At 37.6% G+C, this 17040-nt stretch overlaps 1 protein-coding gene across 5 annotated transcripts in view; it reads right to left on the reverse strand.

The window, feature by feature from the left end:
* GREB1 (growth regulating estrogen receptor binding 1) overlaps positions 1-17040 on the reverse strand; it is a 94239-nt gene that overhangs the window by 46700 nt on the left and 30499 nt on the right. For all 5 annotated transcript variants that reach the window (XM_027690302.1, XM_027690307.1, XM_027690305.1 and 2 more), the window contains 3 exons: positions 12780-12936; positions 6248-6373; positions 5326-5502 (listed from right to left, as the gene is read on the reverse strand). In XM_027690302.1, coding sequence (XP_027546103.1) covers positions 5326-5502; positions 6248-6373; positions 12780-12936 — 460 coding nt within the window. The remainder of the gene's footprint in view (positions 1-5325; positions 5503-6247; positions 6374-12779; positions 12937-17040) is intronic.

Here is a 17040-nt window from a genome sequence, read left to right on the forward strand (position 1 = left end):
ATACAGTAAATAAAATTAAGAACCATTTATGAAAATTATTATTTCAATCACATATCTCAAGTTTACAAACTAATGGTCAACACTTTTTTTCCTTCTGTAAAGTATAAATACTGAAATATAATGCACTGTAAACACCTGTTGTTTGGTTTACAACCCATGTACTTTCTTTTTTTTTTTAAAAGGCTCAGAAGAATTTATTTAAAAAAAAAAGTTGATGTGGAAATTGGTCTGGTATCCATGGGAACAAGTGGGAACAACTACTGAAAGCTCCCTATTATCTCTCTGATCCTAGTCAGTAGGATGATAAAGGTCATTATGACTCATAAAATCAGGACAAGTCATGACTCCACAGAATCCTCTGTGTTATATCAGTCAGCACAAAAGCATCTGTCTAACATCACAGAGCCTTGAGTAGCTGCAATAAAAGCAACAACAAAAGGAAACAAAATTAGAACGGATGTGGAAAAAGATGTAGAGTTTGCATGCATTTTATGCCAATTAAGAAATCATGAAAAATGCTTCTGCTAGTAAACGAAAACTTCCCATGCATTTGGCAGCACACTGCAATTTTCACCTGGTTGCCACATACAAGACCCTACGTGTTTTCAAACTGACACTTTTTCATTTTCCAAATGTACACTTAGGTTTTATCATTTTGCTGGGAGTGTCCAGCAATTTGACCACATGTAGAAGTATTTGTTTAACTGAGGCTGGACAGTGAACACAAAATCTTTTCATTTAGACTTTGGGTCTTCAGATCATTTTTGTAAATTATCATTTGTCTAAACCAGATTTAGCAGTAACTTCTATCTGAAATAACCTTTTGTCCTAACCACCTATTTTTTACTCTGCAGCACCTACTGGAAAATTAGTTTACACCACATATAGCATACAGGTGAGGCCTAGAAAGGATTAAACAGATCCAAATTGTTCGCTTGTTTTGAAAATTCCTTGAAGAACATTTTATAAGTTTATTTTTTAATCTTCCTTTTAAGTCAAATTATCATCTTTCACCTCAACCTTTCCCAGCCACTCTGAGTGAAATTCAGTCCTTTCTTGCAAGCTCCTGCCAACACCCTCTTCCATCCTATTCCCTCTGACTGACACTCTTTGATGACAGCCACTGCTTCATTAATGCAGCTCAGCCCTGACATCACAGATAGAACATATGCTCTTGTAATTCCAATGCAATAAAATGCTGTTCAGTCATTACTTCTTGAAGGCCTCCACCAGCCCTGCTCATAGCACTTTATGTGGCAGATTGAGTAACACTGAGAACCCAAACATTTCATCATCCTCCTTCTCTGAATGCCCTCTTCACATGCCATGGCCTGAGGCAGCAGCTGAGAGAGGGCACAGCTTGTTTCATAAACAAGCTGCATTAAATATTCTTCCATACATTATAGAGAGGACAAAGGTCAGGGGAGTCGGGGCAGCCATAAGGTGACTCAATATATCTATGTCACGGGATTGATTTCACAAGAGAATTAGAAATCAATGCCTGGAGTTTAGGGGCTAAAAGCCTTTCACCTTTAGGTCACCAATTCATACCCAGCTCAGTTTGGTAGTGACTTAAGGCTGTTACCCTCTGAAGGTTGTTTAATCAGAAGGTGTTTGACTGTATCTGTGTTTTATCATATGCATTTGCTTGAATTTGCTCACATCACAATGATCGATTGTCCATAATTTAAAAAGCTCTTCCACAGCAGGGACCTTGTGCTCCAAAGAAGGACCTTGGACCAAAAGGGTACGAATCCTGACCCACCTTCTCACTGGGAAAATGGTTCCTTTGGATCAACAGTGAGCTTATGCTAGGAATAAAGAGAGGACTTCAGGATGGAAGGATATCTATCTAATATTTCATAATTAAATCTTTTATAAATTGGCAGAAAATTTTCTTCCTGTTTCTCTTTTAAATTAATAACAGGCTTTTAATTAACATTAATATTTTGGCAGAAATTTGGCAGCTTGATTAAACAAAGAATGATTATATTTTCAACTTCTCAGCACAAGTGTTTCTTCTTTTCAGTTCTACTCACAGGAAAAAGCACACAAACACTGACAATGCTCCACGTTTTTCCCACCTACTTAGTACCACTCCACTTGAAGACTGAAGTCCTAAATTTAAAAATTGAATGAAATCAATATGGTCAAGCTGGAGAGCTCCATTGTATGGAAACACAGTACTATCACAAAAGCCCAATAGAACATTGCATATTTACAAGAAGCAGCCACAATATTTTATACTACAATGTTTTCACCTTACATATAGCTTACAATGCAAGCCAACTAATCTTTTCCTCTGTCATTCTGACCACAGGGACTCAATGGGAAAAAAACAAAAACAAAAATGATTTCTTGTTCCCTGCTAGGAAAGTAGGCAGCTGTTTGGTCTTTTGGGAAAATGATGGGTGAAGAGCTGCTTTGTTTAACATGAGAGACCCTCCTGAAGAGTGAGAATTAGAAAAAAAAAAAAAAAAGAAAAAAAACTTAGGAGTGGTACATGTTAGCTGCTTTAATTAGGAAACAATAAATAGCACATTATCACGTACCAATTCCTCCATCTAAGCATTCGTTTAGGTCAATAAAACCCAAGAAACAGCTTCCTAAAGGCAAAAAGCTGAATCTGTTTTGCAGAGTGGTTAAACCTGTCATCTAATGTGATTAACAGAATCATATGAGGAACATGTCTAGGCACAAAGAACTTTTTGCTTGTCAAAAATATAGTCTTTTCCAGAAAATGTTTTGGTTATTTTTTCCAATGGAATAATACATCAACAGTAAAAACAAAGAAGCAAAACAACCTCCAACAGAAATGACTTTCAAATCAGAAGCACATATGCCTTGATGGTGGGACAGCTTATTAGCATAATCAATAAACTGGCACATGTCCCAGAGGCATATAAACAGCTACTAATGGGAACAAGACCATAAGTCAAAACCTGGACCAGAAACTACTGAGACATTTTCTACTTTCTTCTGGAAGTTTTGTACAATCCACAGGCATCTTCATAAACATACGCAGACAGACCATGAGAAATCAGGAAACTATTGGGTAACTCATTAGTGTCTTCTCCCTTCAAATAAACTGTTTGAAAAAAACTCAGTAACAGCTGCCTCACAAAAATACAGTATATTAAGAGGAAAAAGGATGAAATTAAGCAAAAACCAATGAGGTTGAAAGGTTAAGAAATTATGTGTCTGTATCACCGATAAGCCTTACCAAAAGTGTGGGATACACTCTGACTCATGGCAGCTCATTTCAATTCAAAATTAATCCAATTCAATTTCCTTTTACACTAACAAAGGCTTGAAGGGAACACTTTCCATGCTGTTTCAAAAGGCCAACACGTTGATGGAGAACTGCCTAAATTCAGAATAACAAAAATAAGGCTTCTGTGCTGTCTTGAAAGGCAAGACATTAAAAGGAGTTTCCCTTCTTCATATGACACGTTTGCAATTTAGATCTATCGCCAGGCAGAGGTCACTGTGCTATAGTAATAGACTATTTAAAGTAATAATGGTTCTGTCTTTTATCCCACTATGTGTCTGAAATCACGAGACTATTCATGTCTGCTTCTAATTTTACTTACCCTGATTTGACTTGAGTCAGCGAATGAAAACCTGAATCAAACAATCATTTCTATCTGCAGCATGATCTATTGTACAAATAGCATGCTATCCTCATGTTAGTAAGATACATAATATTTTTTCATTAGATTAGGGACCAGGGGCATTATTTTATCTGCAACCTCAAGATAAAAGACTTTGGATCTTAAAGTATGTAAGTTCTTTTATATTTAAGCTTGTTATAGAATGCATAGAAGTCATACCATAGAGTTACTAGAATTCTCCGCAAAAGAATGTGATTCACTGGGGTTTAAGTGTATAACAACAGTCAAAAATAAGCATTTAAACGGTTTCAGGAAACTAAAACGTATGAAATAAGCAAACTGAGGATGCAAGTAGCATAAAACCCTCCCAATTATGTTCCTGTTGCCTTTTTCTGTTCTCGTTTAGCATGCAATTAACAAATACACTACTTCCTCTCTGCTAACAGCCTAAGGAGCTTAAGCTGTTAATAGTGCTAGCAGTGAATGACTTGAGCGGTACAACATTCCTGTCTTTATCTTTAAAATGACAACACGTGGGTAATTTACAACCCTCCTAATTCTTTTACAATCACTGGTCAAATGCACTGTGACCAATCCAACTCTGCAAGATCACATGAGGAAAGAAATTACTGTACATAGAATCACATTATGCACCTTCACACTACACTGTGAGCCCAAATGCCTTGAAGTTGCTCAAACTGAGATAACAACTGAGTTCACATCATACCCCTCAGTGTTTGTGAAAGAAACCTCTTAAACGACTCGAAAAATGTTTCCTTTTTGCGATTCAAAGCTCAGACTAGTGCACAGATACATGATGCATCTTTTTTTTTGTTCACTAAGAAAATAATACATAAGAACCTGAGAGTGTCTGATTGAAAAAAGAGTTCTCCCTCCAATTTTGCATATTTATATTTTCCAATATAAAACCTATTCTATCTCAATAACATTAATATTCAGTTCATTCATTCACATGATCGAAGATCTACCATATTTGGCTTGATTTGAATGAGGTTAATGGCAATCAGAAAGACTCTAAGAAAAATAGATAGGACCTATTTTATGACAGAATTTAGACTTTTAAATTGGTTAAATGCAAGCTATTGAAGTATCTACTAAAAGCATTAACTGATTATACATTTAGGAAAAATTTTAACTTATAATCACTCGAATTTGTGATAACACCAAAAAGTCATAGGTTAGGGTCCAGAACCCAGGCTATTGTTCAAACACAGTGGAGAGGATTATCCCTATCTCAAAGAGATAAATCAAAATGGTCACAATTTTTTGTAGTCCAAACTATCATTAAACTGTTTACATGTATATAATACCTTGAAATTTCTGTTTGACAGACCTACAGTTTGTACACGTCAGTATTTGGAAAGCTAAAACAGAGACAGGCAGCAGTTCAACTGGTACAGTTACCAGATGTGCAGTTCCAGCAATTAGGACAGAAACTGGTCAGACAACGACTTTAGCCTTGGACTACTGAACAGAAGGTGATGAAGCATCTCTAATGAACTGGCTCACTCTGTGTCTTTCCAAAGCAAACACAGCCAACTCTGAGTTGTTATCTTCTTGTGCATCACCTCTCAGCATTACAGCAGACGTGGAATAGAAATAACATCTTCTGAACTCACTCTGCAAAAAACAATTAGCTATTAACTGAAGCCCACAGAAGAATCCACTTATTGCAATCACAGACACTTACCCAACAGGGCATTGCGCCCGTTGTCATCTGGCAGGAATCTTTTATCCACAGCACACACTAACAGGTGATCAGGTAAACTGGGTGACTTCGCACCAACAAGTAAAAACCCAGATGGCACCTCAATATGTTCATTGGAAATTGAAACCAGTCTCAAATCTTTACCAGCTTGGCAGAAACCTAGAAAAAAATCAATGCAACTTATTTTAAGTTGATAAGATCTTTTTTTGTTTAATGCTCTCAATTGTCTTCATTAAAGGACTTCCTATATTTTTAATGAAAAACAAGGTCTTACCCTCTAAAATCAAAGGCATACTAAAAGATTATTTTCTTCCCTGCCTTTTGGTCAGACATAAAGATTCTACCAGTACAATAAGCAAACAAAAATTTGAAAATGTACAGTGAAGTTTCTCTTGATGATATTTTGCAACGTACGTATTTAAGGGACTATTCACTAACATCATCATAACTTAGGTTGGACATTCAAAAATGGAGATAATAATTCTCAGTATCTGGTGAATTTCACTGGCTTTTCCTTGGTTTTGAATATTTTTTACAGCTACATAAAATTAGGTACACTTTAAACAGAAAAGAGTGATCATAAAGAAATAAGTATCACATTCATTTTAGCAAATGCCATATCTGCAAACTGGACCTTTTAAAGGTTGCGGTGCCTAAGAGAATGGAAGTTCTGTCCTTGTGCCAGGCATTCTAACAAATGTTTCTCTGACACATTGAACAAAGACCCTGTCAAATGTAAGAGCAACTGAGAGCAATCCAGCTTTATCTGGCAGGTAATGAACACTGACAGTTTTAGAATTTCTGTATCATATAGATTATCTCACTCTGATGAATTATAGGGGAAATGGCCTCAATACTACCCTTTTCGTTAGGGCAAAGGCTTCTGACAACATGGTTATCTTACCATCAGTAGTGCAACATCCTTCTGGGGGAGGCTTCATTTGGTAAGGAACAGGAGGACTACTTGATTCTGAGCCTTCTTCTTCCTCCTCCTCTTCTTCTTCTTCCTCATTATCTGCTCTGCTGCCTGCTACGAATTATCATAGCATAAATGACTCAGACAACAAAAAATGCTGGCAACAAACCCATGAATGAACAGGGTGACCCAGTTACAGAAAGTATTACAGCAAACTGGATTCTCTCCTCCTGACAATGACTTTACTCTTGCCAACTCTTGAAATTTTTTGTTTCCTTAAAGCTCCACCTTCCAGTCATGCTTATAATAGAATGTCTTTCATCAAAAAAATAAAGCTGTTAACTTGTGTGCAAAAGTTCAAAAGCTTGACTCAACTGTACCTGAGAAAGTAAAACACACTAAAGGACGGATAGAAAGAAGCCTCAATTTATTAATTTTTTTCAATCTCTTTTTATTTTAAGCTAACCACACAATTTTTAGAGGCCTAACTTCTAGTATTTGAACCCTTGCTGATCACAACAGTGTAACTGTATCCTTTGTTTAGAATATTAACAGCCAATAAAACCCGAAGTCCTTACTTCTTAGCCCTTCAGAACATCCTGGCTACAGCCCAAGTACAGCTTTTATTAATTAGGTATTGACCATGTCCTTGATTTTGTACAGGAAACTGAAAAAATGGTTCCTGCTCGAAACTAGGTTCACCACGGGTGATACCACAATAAGAACACCTAATTCTCAGGCCGTCTGTCTCCTACCAGAATCCAGAGCTCTGTGTAACGCACTGACACTCCCCGTACAATGTCAAGGAAAGGCAGATGCCCAGGATGACGATTCACAGCCGCCTGTGCATGGACTGTGATAGTCTAGGAGGCAATATGAAGGCAGTACTGAATGCTGGAGAGGAATACAGGATGTAAGCTTCATTTTTAGAGGGCTTTAGGTGTATATTTAGGCGCATATTTAGGTGTATGTTTCAGCCCTTCAACTAGAGGCTGCTTCTTTCCTTCTCTCCATCCACAGGACAATGTTTTTTTCACGCATGATACAAGAGCTCCTGCAAAACATAGCAACCAATTACCCCATCCCCTCTTATGGCTCAAATACACCCACGGCAAATGAGACAAATGTGGTGAGCAGAGGAGTGCAACTAAATGGTAAACGGGCAGAATGCTTCTACGGACAGGAGTGAGGAAAATTTTACCTAGCACAGATACAAGGTACAAGCACTAAGTGAAGTCAATGGGCCTTATGTCTTAATCTTATAAGCTTCTAGGTGTCTGTAGGAATACGACTGCAGCAAACACAACCCAAAGAGCTTTCACTGGCAAAATTGGGTGGTGAAGGCCTGCAGGTGCTTGAAGATCAGCAGGAATCCAAATATCTGCCTGTACTTGGGCAAGTACAAGAGCAGTCAGGCACTGACATCATTCTGTTGATCCAGTTTTTAGTCATGAAACAGAAAAATGATGAAGCACAGTGCAATGATCTTCCAAAGCTCAGTGCCAACTGGATATACTCTCTTTGCTTCAAATGACTTTGGATTAGGCACTCAGAAACCCAGAGTGTACTATCAAGGATTTATCTTTTTCCTATGACCCTCCTCAGAATATCCTTTTATTTTATTGACAAATTATTGTACAATCAGCTAGACAAATACTACAGGATAAATGAGAACTAGGGAGGAGACAAAAGAAAGTAAACCTGTAATTTGAAGATTTGTCTGTAAAGGTCATTAAGACATATATTCCAATCCAGAAGAGGATCTGAAGGGTATGTTTACTTTTAAGTATCTGATCATCAAGCTCCAGTCCTGGTGCACACAACTAAGGACAGAACGCTAAACAAAATTCTTTTAACGGCATGGTCTAAAGACAAAAATGCTGCAAGTAATGAAGAGAAAAGTGAAGCTCTCCATCTTTGCTATTTAAGTAAAGGGTAAATTATGTGTTATGACTTGACGTTGGCTAACATCCAAATGCAATGGAAAAGGGCTGAATCTGGCTCTTCTCTCCTTACCCACATTCCCAGACATGAAGTTCCTTCCTTCCTTCCTCTTTGTGCCAGCTCTGACACTTACTGGAGCCTTTACTGAGCCATCCCAGCTTGCTAAACCAGCAAAACACTAACTAAGCAAACAAAAGTGACCAATTTTTTTTGCTGGGTTTATGCTTTAAATTAGCATAGTGGAAGATGCCAAAAGATGCCAAAATTGATGAAAAGCAAGAAAATGGGAACATATGAAGTGAGCAGAACAGGATGTGGGTATTTCCCCTTTGGACATTGGTAAACTGTGAGGTTTGTTCAACCATAACAGGTGATTTAAGAAAGAAACTAAAAATGGAAGTGGAGACCAAGAAAATGGAGAGCTATAGCACTTTCAGTTCAAAAGTGGAAAGAGTAAAAGAGCAAATACGTACACAAGCATGAACTGCTGCCACATGTAAAGGGCATCATTAGGGTTTCTGCTGCTTGTTTTTAAAAAAAGATCTGCAGTTTATACTTCCATTTTACCTTTAAAGCAGGGCCTCTTCTGAGCACTCAAAAAAAACTTCAAAGAAAAGAAAAACTTGAAAATTTCAAAGAAAGTTTGCCTGTGTCTGTTCCACATTGTTCTTAAACAATCCAAAATGAACACACAATCAAGCACTCAAAATCAGGGACAAGATGATGGCAAAAGTGGACTCAGAATCCTAGTCCTCATGTTGTACGTTACAGAACTAGGTAGTCAGGTGATCTAACTTCATATAGCTCCATTAAACCAACAGCCATTCTGTGAAGATTTTGTCCATATTTTATTGAATTTAAATTTATTCACAGTTATCATAAACACCATTGTTTGCTTTAAGAAATTCTTTTAAGTTCTCAGCAAGGATTTATTAGACCTTTATGTTATATTGTTGTGATTAAGATATTTCACGTGGAAAATTCTTCTCTCCTTAAGGCATAATTTAAATGTAAGTAAAGTCCTGCAAATACAACTTCTAATAACTGGCAATCCAGTCCACAGATTTCATTTGCAGTTTACATGCCAATAACCGGGCAAACAGAAATATGCAAGGAATCTAAATCTGTTAGAGCCAAATAACCTTGCCTTCTACTGCAAAGAGTTCTTAACGCACATTCCTAGAAAGGCCCAGGAACATCCAGACCACTTATTGGCATTTGCAGATATGTTCTGCAATCAAAAAATGCTAAGAAAATAAAGATGAGTTTAGAAGATTCTCATTAGAAATGTACAGCCAATGAACCCACAGTAAACTGCAGGTTTTTTGATGAAATGAAAAATCTAGAAGTTTGTTTAAATAATGATAATGTTTTTGGAGTAATTTAAGTGCTACATGAATTTGCCAGGTTTGGAGATGAGAGGGAACGTATAATAATAAAAAGGAAAAAAAAAAAAAAACAACCGAAAACCAAACCAAACCAAAACAAACAGAAAAAAACCACAAACAAACAAAAGACCCCCACCAGAATGAAAGAAAACATACTATTATTGGAGCCAAGGAGATCTGACATTATATCTAAACCAACTGTGATTAATCTTATAGATTAATACAGTTGCACAAATTACTTTAAAGGCATACATTTATAATATGCCTGGTTCTTTTTCAAATCTAGAATGCGTAGACTGGAAAACTATACTCACTGAAGTATTTTTTTAAAAGAACCTGGGGGTGCTGGTTGACAGCAGCTGAACATGAAGCAACAGTGTGCCCAGGTGGCCAAGAAGGCCAATGGCTTCCTGGCCTGTATCAGCAATAGTTTGGCCAGCAGGACCAGGGCACTGATCGTCCCTCTGTACTCAGCACTAGTGAGGCCACACCTCCAATCCTGTGTCCAGTTCTGGGCCTCTCAGTACAAGAAAGACATTGAGGTGCTGGAGCAGGTCCAGGGAAGGGCAACAGAGCTGCTGAAGTGTCTGGAGCACAAGTCTGATGAGGAGCAGCTGAGGGAGCTGTGATTGTTTATTCTGGAGAAAACGAGGCTCAGGGGTGACCTTATTGCTCTTTACAACTACCTGAAAGGAGGTTGTTGCCAGGTGGGGCCTCTTCTCCCAGGTAACTAGTCATAGGACAAGAGGAAATGGCCTCGAGCTGCACCAGCGGAGGTTCAGTTTGGACATCAGGAAGAATTTTTTCACTGAAACAGTGGTTAACCATTGGAACAGGAATGTGGTGGAGTCAACATCCCTGGAGGTGTTCAAGAAACAACTGGCTATGGAAGTGGTTTAGTTGACACAGTGGTGTTCAGTCAAAGGTTGGACTTGATGATCTTGGAGGTCTTTTCCAGCCTTAAGGATTCTATGATTCTATTCTATGATTCTATTTTAGGCATAAACTATCACAACAGATATGTAATGATATTAGGCTAGTATCACTGGTTAGGTACTTTTTTTCTGGTTTAGATAGTCATTTAAGTATCCAAAGAAGAGAGAAAAAAGTTTTTCAAACAAAAAAATATAAACCCATAAACAACAACAAGTTACCACAGGTGGTTGATAAAGCTAAAAAATATTTCTGATTTTTTTTTCTTAACCTCACTATACACTCGGTTTTAAGGCTCTCTAGAAATTTTGATATTTTAACACCATCACAGACAAATATGCAGAAATCAGCTTTATTTACCAGTGGCTGGCTTTGCTGCCAAATGCTGCTTTGAACATGTATAATGTGTTATCAGTCCATAAAATGGAAAGCCAGAACACTTGGCTTGCATTGACCCACTGCTCTACATTGTCTGTATTTATATCGTGTCTACTTGACCATAGGGAAACACTTGCTGTACTGAGGACCAAGGGGTGGCTATGACCAAGAATAGTCCGAGCATATCCCCATGTCAGAGCGCCAGCGCAAAGGCAAGACAGCACTGAGAGGGGAGACCGGGGGCTTGCACAAGCCCCCAAGGATGTCTCTTTCCTCCTGGCCCTCAGAGCATAGGGATTCGTGTAGCTGGAAGTGGAAAATTCAATTTATGACAAGGCTGCAGTACATGAGACCAGCTTGCAGACCTCCCCCACCTGAGGAACAATCTAGGCAACACACTATTACAGGTCCCTTCAGAGCTCCCCTTGTCTGAAATTTTCGTGAAAGGAATGTTCTCTGCCAGGTTGTTATGAGACTTTTAATTACAGTTCAATTCTGTTTCCATTAACTACAAAGAAAACAGAATCAGCCCCTCAACTTTTGGAAGGTTCTTTGAGAGCCTTGAAAGAAAGAAGTTATAGAAGTGTGAAATGGCAGTTTTGTTCCTGAACAATGCATCTGCTTCTGTGGCACCTTTCCCAACTGATGTCATAATCAATTTTGTGACATCAAAGCTGGTTGCCATGGGAGATTTTATGAAATTCTTATGGGGAAGGGTTTGATAGAAGGATCACTTTGTGTAGGGAAAAAGCAGCATACATATTTAAACAAATAATGTATATTAATTAATATGTCCCATATTAGCAAAAAAAAAAGAAAAAAAGAGGAAATGACTAATGATGTGTGAGCAGATTTTTTTTTCAAGAAATGTCTTCTCAGCTGTTACCATGAGGTAACAGCAAAGAGTTTAATCTGTATAAACTACTTTTACTGCTTCTTGGCCTGATTTGTGTGTGTCTGTGTGTGTCTGTGTGTTACTGTGGTCTGCTAACCATTATGCATTTCTCACTACATCTTAGCAAAGTATGACAGGGATGCAGACATGAACAAAAGACACGAAACGTCACCCTCATGAGAGAAATGACTAAATAATCAAATTATTAAATATAGCCTTGCACCAACATGCCAATGTTATGCACACACCACTAAACTCCCTGGAAACTATGAGACCACTACATATAAGAACACACCAAACACCAAATTGTATCATCAGTTTGCTTATCAGATCCATCTAGTTCATTTGAGCTATACTACTTCCAAGAAAAAAAAAAAAGCAAATGAAACTCATTCTCTAAACAGAGACACAAATTCAGTGAGAAATCCTATATCTGTTAAATACTAACTCGTGTAGGGTTTGTGAGACTACACATCCCAAATTTTTACCTTTGCAGTCACAGAATAAGTACAAATACTATGCCCAAATTAATTAAAAACCATCTCAAAAGCTAAAAAATATTTCTGCTGTATTTATGCATACTGAAAATCAGTTTTAGTATGCCTGTTTTATAAATCTATCGTGTGTTTACTATCATTTACTGCATAAATTTCAGCAGCACATGATACATTATAGGATAACAGATTTATGTTCCAAATCTCCAAAGACTTCTCCACAAATTTAATGGAAAAATTCCTAGTACTTCAATTTCAGGGTATAGATAAATCTGAGCAAGTAAGTGGCCTCATTTTGTCAAAATAAAAGACAACGCAGTTTTTATTTTTAACCCAATTCTAATACATATATATATGTTGAATAAAAAAGAAAACAAATAAAAACTTGTGGTTTTCCATATTATGATTTGAAATGTGCATGCTGAGCCTTGAGAGAGCAAACAGCAGAACTGGCTTTGAGCAGAAACAGAAATTCCATTATTTCCTACCTTCCAGTGATGACAGTTGCTGTTCAGCTTCCAAATACAACTGAGAAAAGATTGGTCTGGGAACTAAGTTGTTTGAGCGGAGAGAGGCCTCAATAGAATTATGCAACACTTCTTCAAACCGTGTTGTCTTGAGCTGACCAGCGTAAGAATTTCCCATCTTCTCAAAAAAGATAGTAAAAGAGATAAGAAGAAAAGAAAAAAAATTACAATTTAAGCACTCAGAACTCAATCACTGCATGCTGATGTCAGGCTCAACATTTCTCATGAAAGAGAGACGCTTCATTGTCCACAAAGAAAGGCAAAGGAAAAGAACATTGACTGCAGCAGTCACCAAGCAGATCCTGCTGGTAAATTACAGGAAGTTATCTAAAAGTAACAGCTTTCTGTAATTTGGCAGAAAGGCAGCAAGCTTTGTCACCTTGAAAATGTGGCTAGAAATCTGATTTAAGTAATTCCTTAGTTTATATAGCAATTGACTAGATGCATTTTCAGTAGTCAGGAATCTATTGTTAAACAGCCTTTCTGTTTTAAATTATTTGAACATAATAAATGTTACAGGATCTGGGCAATAGCACAGTTTTGTATATTTATCTTTGCATGGTCCATAATGGCTGAACGCTCTGGCTAAAGCAATTCCACATATGTTTTAGAGGTGCTGTCTCATAGACAATGTAGCATTGCCGTAACTCAGAGATTATGAAATATAACAACTTTTCACCCCAAGCAGTATTTTTCCCTGTAAACATGTTTTTGTGGTGTTTTTGGGGTTTTTTTTCTTTGTTAAAATGAGACAGTATCAATTATCTATTTCATATTGCATTCATTTATTAGGACTTTATTTTTAGTGAAACCATATAATTTATTCATTCTGTCATTGAGCAGACAGTCTATTCCAGCTCAATATCCCACATACTTAACTGCCGCCTACTTTCCACAGGGAACACAATGAACTGGTATAGCCAAAAGCCATGTCAGCTTTCTTTTCCTATTACAAAGTAGCTCTTGCCCTGGGCCCCATGTCCTTTCCCTCCTCAAGTAACTGTGAATAGAAAGCATGAAATGCTTCCTGTTTGTGGCAGTAATTCCTAAACACTGAACAGCCCCTTCTCAGCACAGGGTACTGCTTGGGAAATCAGCGTGTTGGGAAGCATCCTGCAAGAATCAGTCAAGTAGAAGGAAAACTACTGTGAAACCACATACTGCTCTTCATGGAAAAAGGGGTTTGAAAGAAACAATATAAAATGTTGTTAATTTGAATATCTTTTTATGACTTTTTAAAGCATATTTTACATATATGATCATTTTTTTATACTTATTTGTATCATGTTAATACTGTAGAGAGAGAAGTGTTAATACTACATGATATAACACAGTGATAATAAGTATATAATATTTATAGAAGCACAGTAAGAATTATAAAACAATGCAGGCACTATGTAAGAAGATGATTTGGATTAAAATTACTGACAAAATATTCATATATATACACAAAATCAAACAGAAAGTTGCAGTGAGTAGTACTGATGTATCCACCTGGTGAAGGGCAAATGAGAAGCTGCAAAACCTGTAAGTGATGTTCAGTGCCAATACAGGAGTCAGGATGCATCTTCTCTTCCAACACAGAAAGCACATTACAGTTCCCTTTCCACACTGATAGGAACCCTCTGGGTCCTTTTGTTTTAAGTACTGCTTCCCTGTACACCAAATACAGCTGAAGACAACGAGGAAAGCCTGACATCAGCAGTGTCCTTAACAAGCTTTATCAGAGGTGTATGCAGGAAAATCAAGGTCGGGCTCTGAAATGCTGTTTCTACACAAAAGCACTAAAAGTTGTTTAGTTCTAATTCTAATCCATCTTTCAACCATTATTGGACTTGTCTTTGTTACAATGAATGTTTAATGTAACAAGAACAAATAATTATCAAGACACCCGACAAATACCCATTTAATTCTTTGCTCTTTTAAATTCTTTCCCATATTATCAACTCATGTTTTCTCCTGTTACATTGCAGGCATCTGCAGGCTCAGGGACCCATCTCTATCAGGGACAAGCACAATGTGGTTCTACATGAATGATCAACACAGTCTTGAGAGTCCAGACTAAAGACAAAAAGAAATGTATGAACATGCTCTCAACATGTTAATATTTGAAGTAACACTTTCAGGAATGGAAAGAGCATTCAGCTATCATCTATTCCACACACTATTTCATATGGATTGCTTTATTTAAATACAGAGCCAAAACATGAAAAATTAAGATAACATCTAAGAGACTCTTTGCACTTAAAAAAAACCCCCTGATACAACACAAAGGGAATATCCAAAAGTTTGACTGCTGTGGCAGAGGCTTGTCTTAAAAAGGGTTGGATTCTACCTGTTCTGAACATGACCTTGCAAAGCAGACTAGTCTACCTGATTTTCAAACTTATTTACTTCTTTAAATCATTTATTAAAGCATGTGAAAGATAGGGAGTTTTAAAATGCATCCAGAGCGAGACAAAATACTCTGAGACAGCTCAAAAGCATTATCAGATGAACAGACATGTGGACTGCTTTACACAGTAGTTAGTTGCTCTACCAATCACTATCTGGATCTAATTGCAATGAATCAGAAAACACTATAATATTTCTTTTTATAAACTCTATTCCACAGACACAGTCAACTATTATTCTGTATAGTTTATTAGGAAAAGAAATAGAGATAGCATTTACAGGGATTTAATGTGCTTGCTCAGGATTTATAGAGCCTGCTAGTGTTCAAAACAGAAACTCTGTATTTAAACCCAAGGATGGCAGAAACCAGCATCTTATCAATGTGATGTTACAGATAAGCAATCAGTTAAGATTAAATTATTTGTGCAAGAGGCAGGTCTTGAAATCCTTTGCAACACAAGCATGTTTGTTTATCCATTGGAGTGCTAATTTAATTCTGTGAATGGGTTGGTAAAATGAAACAAAAATATGCTTTTTGGATTTGTAAGCTCTTGTGTAATTGTGGGATCTTACAATCACAGTATAAACACAATCATAAATCCAAGAACCTATTTTGGAATATATGATAAGTATTTTATAGCCATTTTTCATCAACAAACACACACCAACTGGAAATGGAAAACTGGCATTGCAGGAGTTTTTTTGCCAGCATCACTCTTTGCTGTTCAGAATCCCGATGACTCTTAGTTGCAGGAGAAATTATTTCTCCAAAGCAAGCAAGGGGGGAAGCCATTTCCTGCTAACTCTGTGATGGTTGTCATCCCGTTTTTTCTTTAATGCTGCTCAGACTGTAGTATCTCAATTGTCAGTTGCTGACTCTGTGGCATCAGGATGCACAGCTTTGAGTCCTGTGTTCCTGCTTCAATGAACGCAGCATCCCTAGCCCAGATTCGTGTCTCTCCTGGATACCAGTGGGTGGCACAGGCTAAACTTTAAACTGCTTGTGAAATTCCAAGACATGAACATAGATGGTGACCAGATGTATTAAAAATAAAAACAAGCCAAAACCACACTGACACAGAAAGGATGACCCTCAACCCCATCCTCTAATAAATCAAAGGGCACCTCTCTATCACATCATCAGTTTCCATGGAGAGCATGCAGGGAAAAATACTTGCCAATATAAAGAGAATAAAAAAGGGAAAAGGCTGGACCTGGAAGAGTTGCATAAAAGTGTAATAAAAAGACAAAAACCACTCTGAGCAACTTGGAAATCTAAGAAACAATTGCAGATACAAATGAAGCAGGTCAGGCCAACGTGTTGGAAACCTAAGCTGGCAAACAGAGCTGCCAAGTCCAGACATCTGAAAACGAGTGCAGAAGTGTGTTAGTCAGGAAAGGGAACATTCTTCAAACTCCAAACAAGGAACTGTCAGGATTCCTGTGAAAACAGGGATTACGTGACTAAGAAAAGCAGAGATCTTCTTAAGGGTCTGTCACATATAGAGTCAACTTCAAGTTCAATTGCAGTTCAGTTAGTCAGGGTTTGAAAAAACCCTGCACTATTCTGCTATGAGCCTGTGTTACAGCCGCTGTGATTTAGAAGAGGAGTTCCCTCTCAGCCACAAGGGCAATACTTACATCAAAACCATGACAGTGACTGGTCACGGTAACAGAGGGTGATTGTCAACAGCAGGAGGACACACAGTCCCATGAACCAGATCTTGATGGGAGATCTTTTGCACAGTGGAACAAAGAGGGTGACACACTACTGACTTCTTAGTTGCAGTGAGGAGCATTGGGGTTTTTGTGAAGACTGAAGATCTGG

This window comes from Neopelma chrysocephalum, unplaced genomic scaffold, assembly GCF_003984885.1.
Source record: "Neopelma chrysocephalum unplaced genomic scaffold, ASM398488v2 Primary Assembly neopelma1_80b, whole genome shotgun sequence".
Lineage (NCBI taxonomy): Eukaryota > Metazoa > Chordata > Aves > Passeriformes > Pipridae > Neopelma > Neopelma chrysocephalum.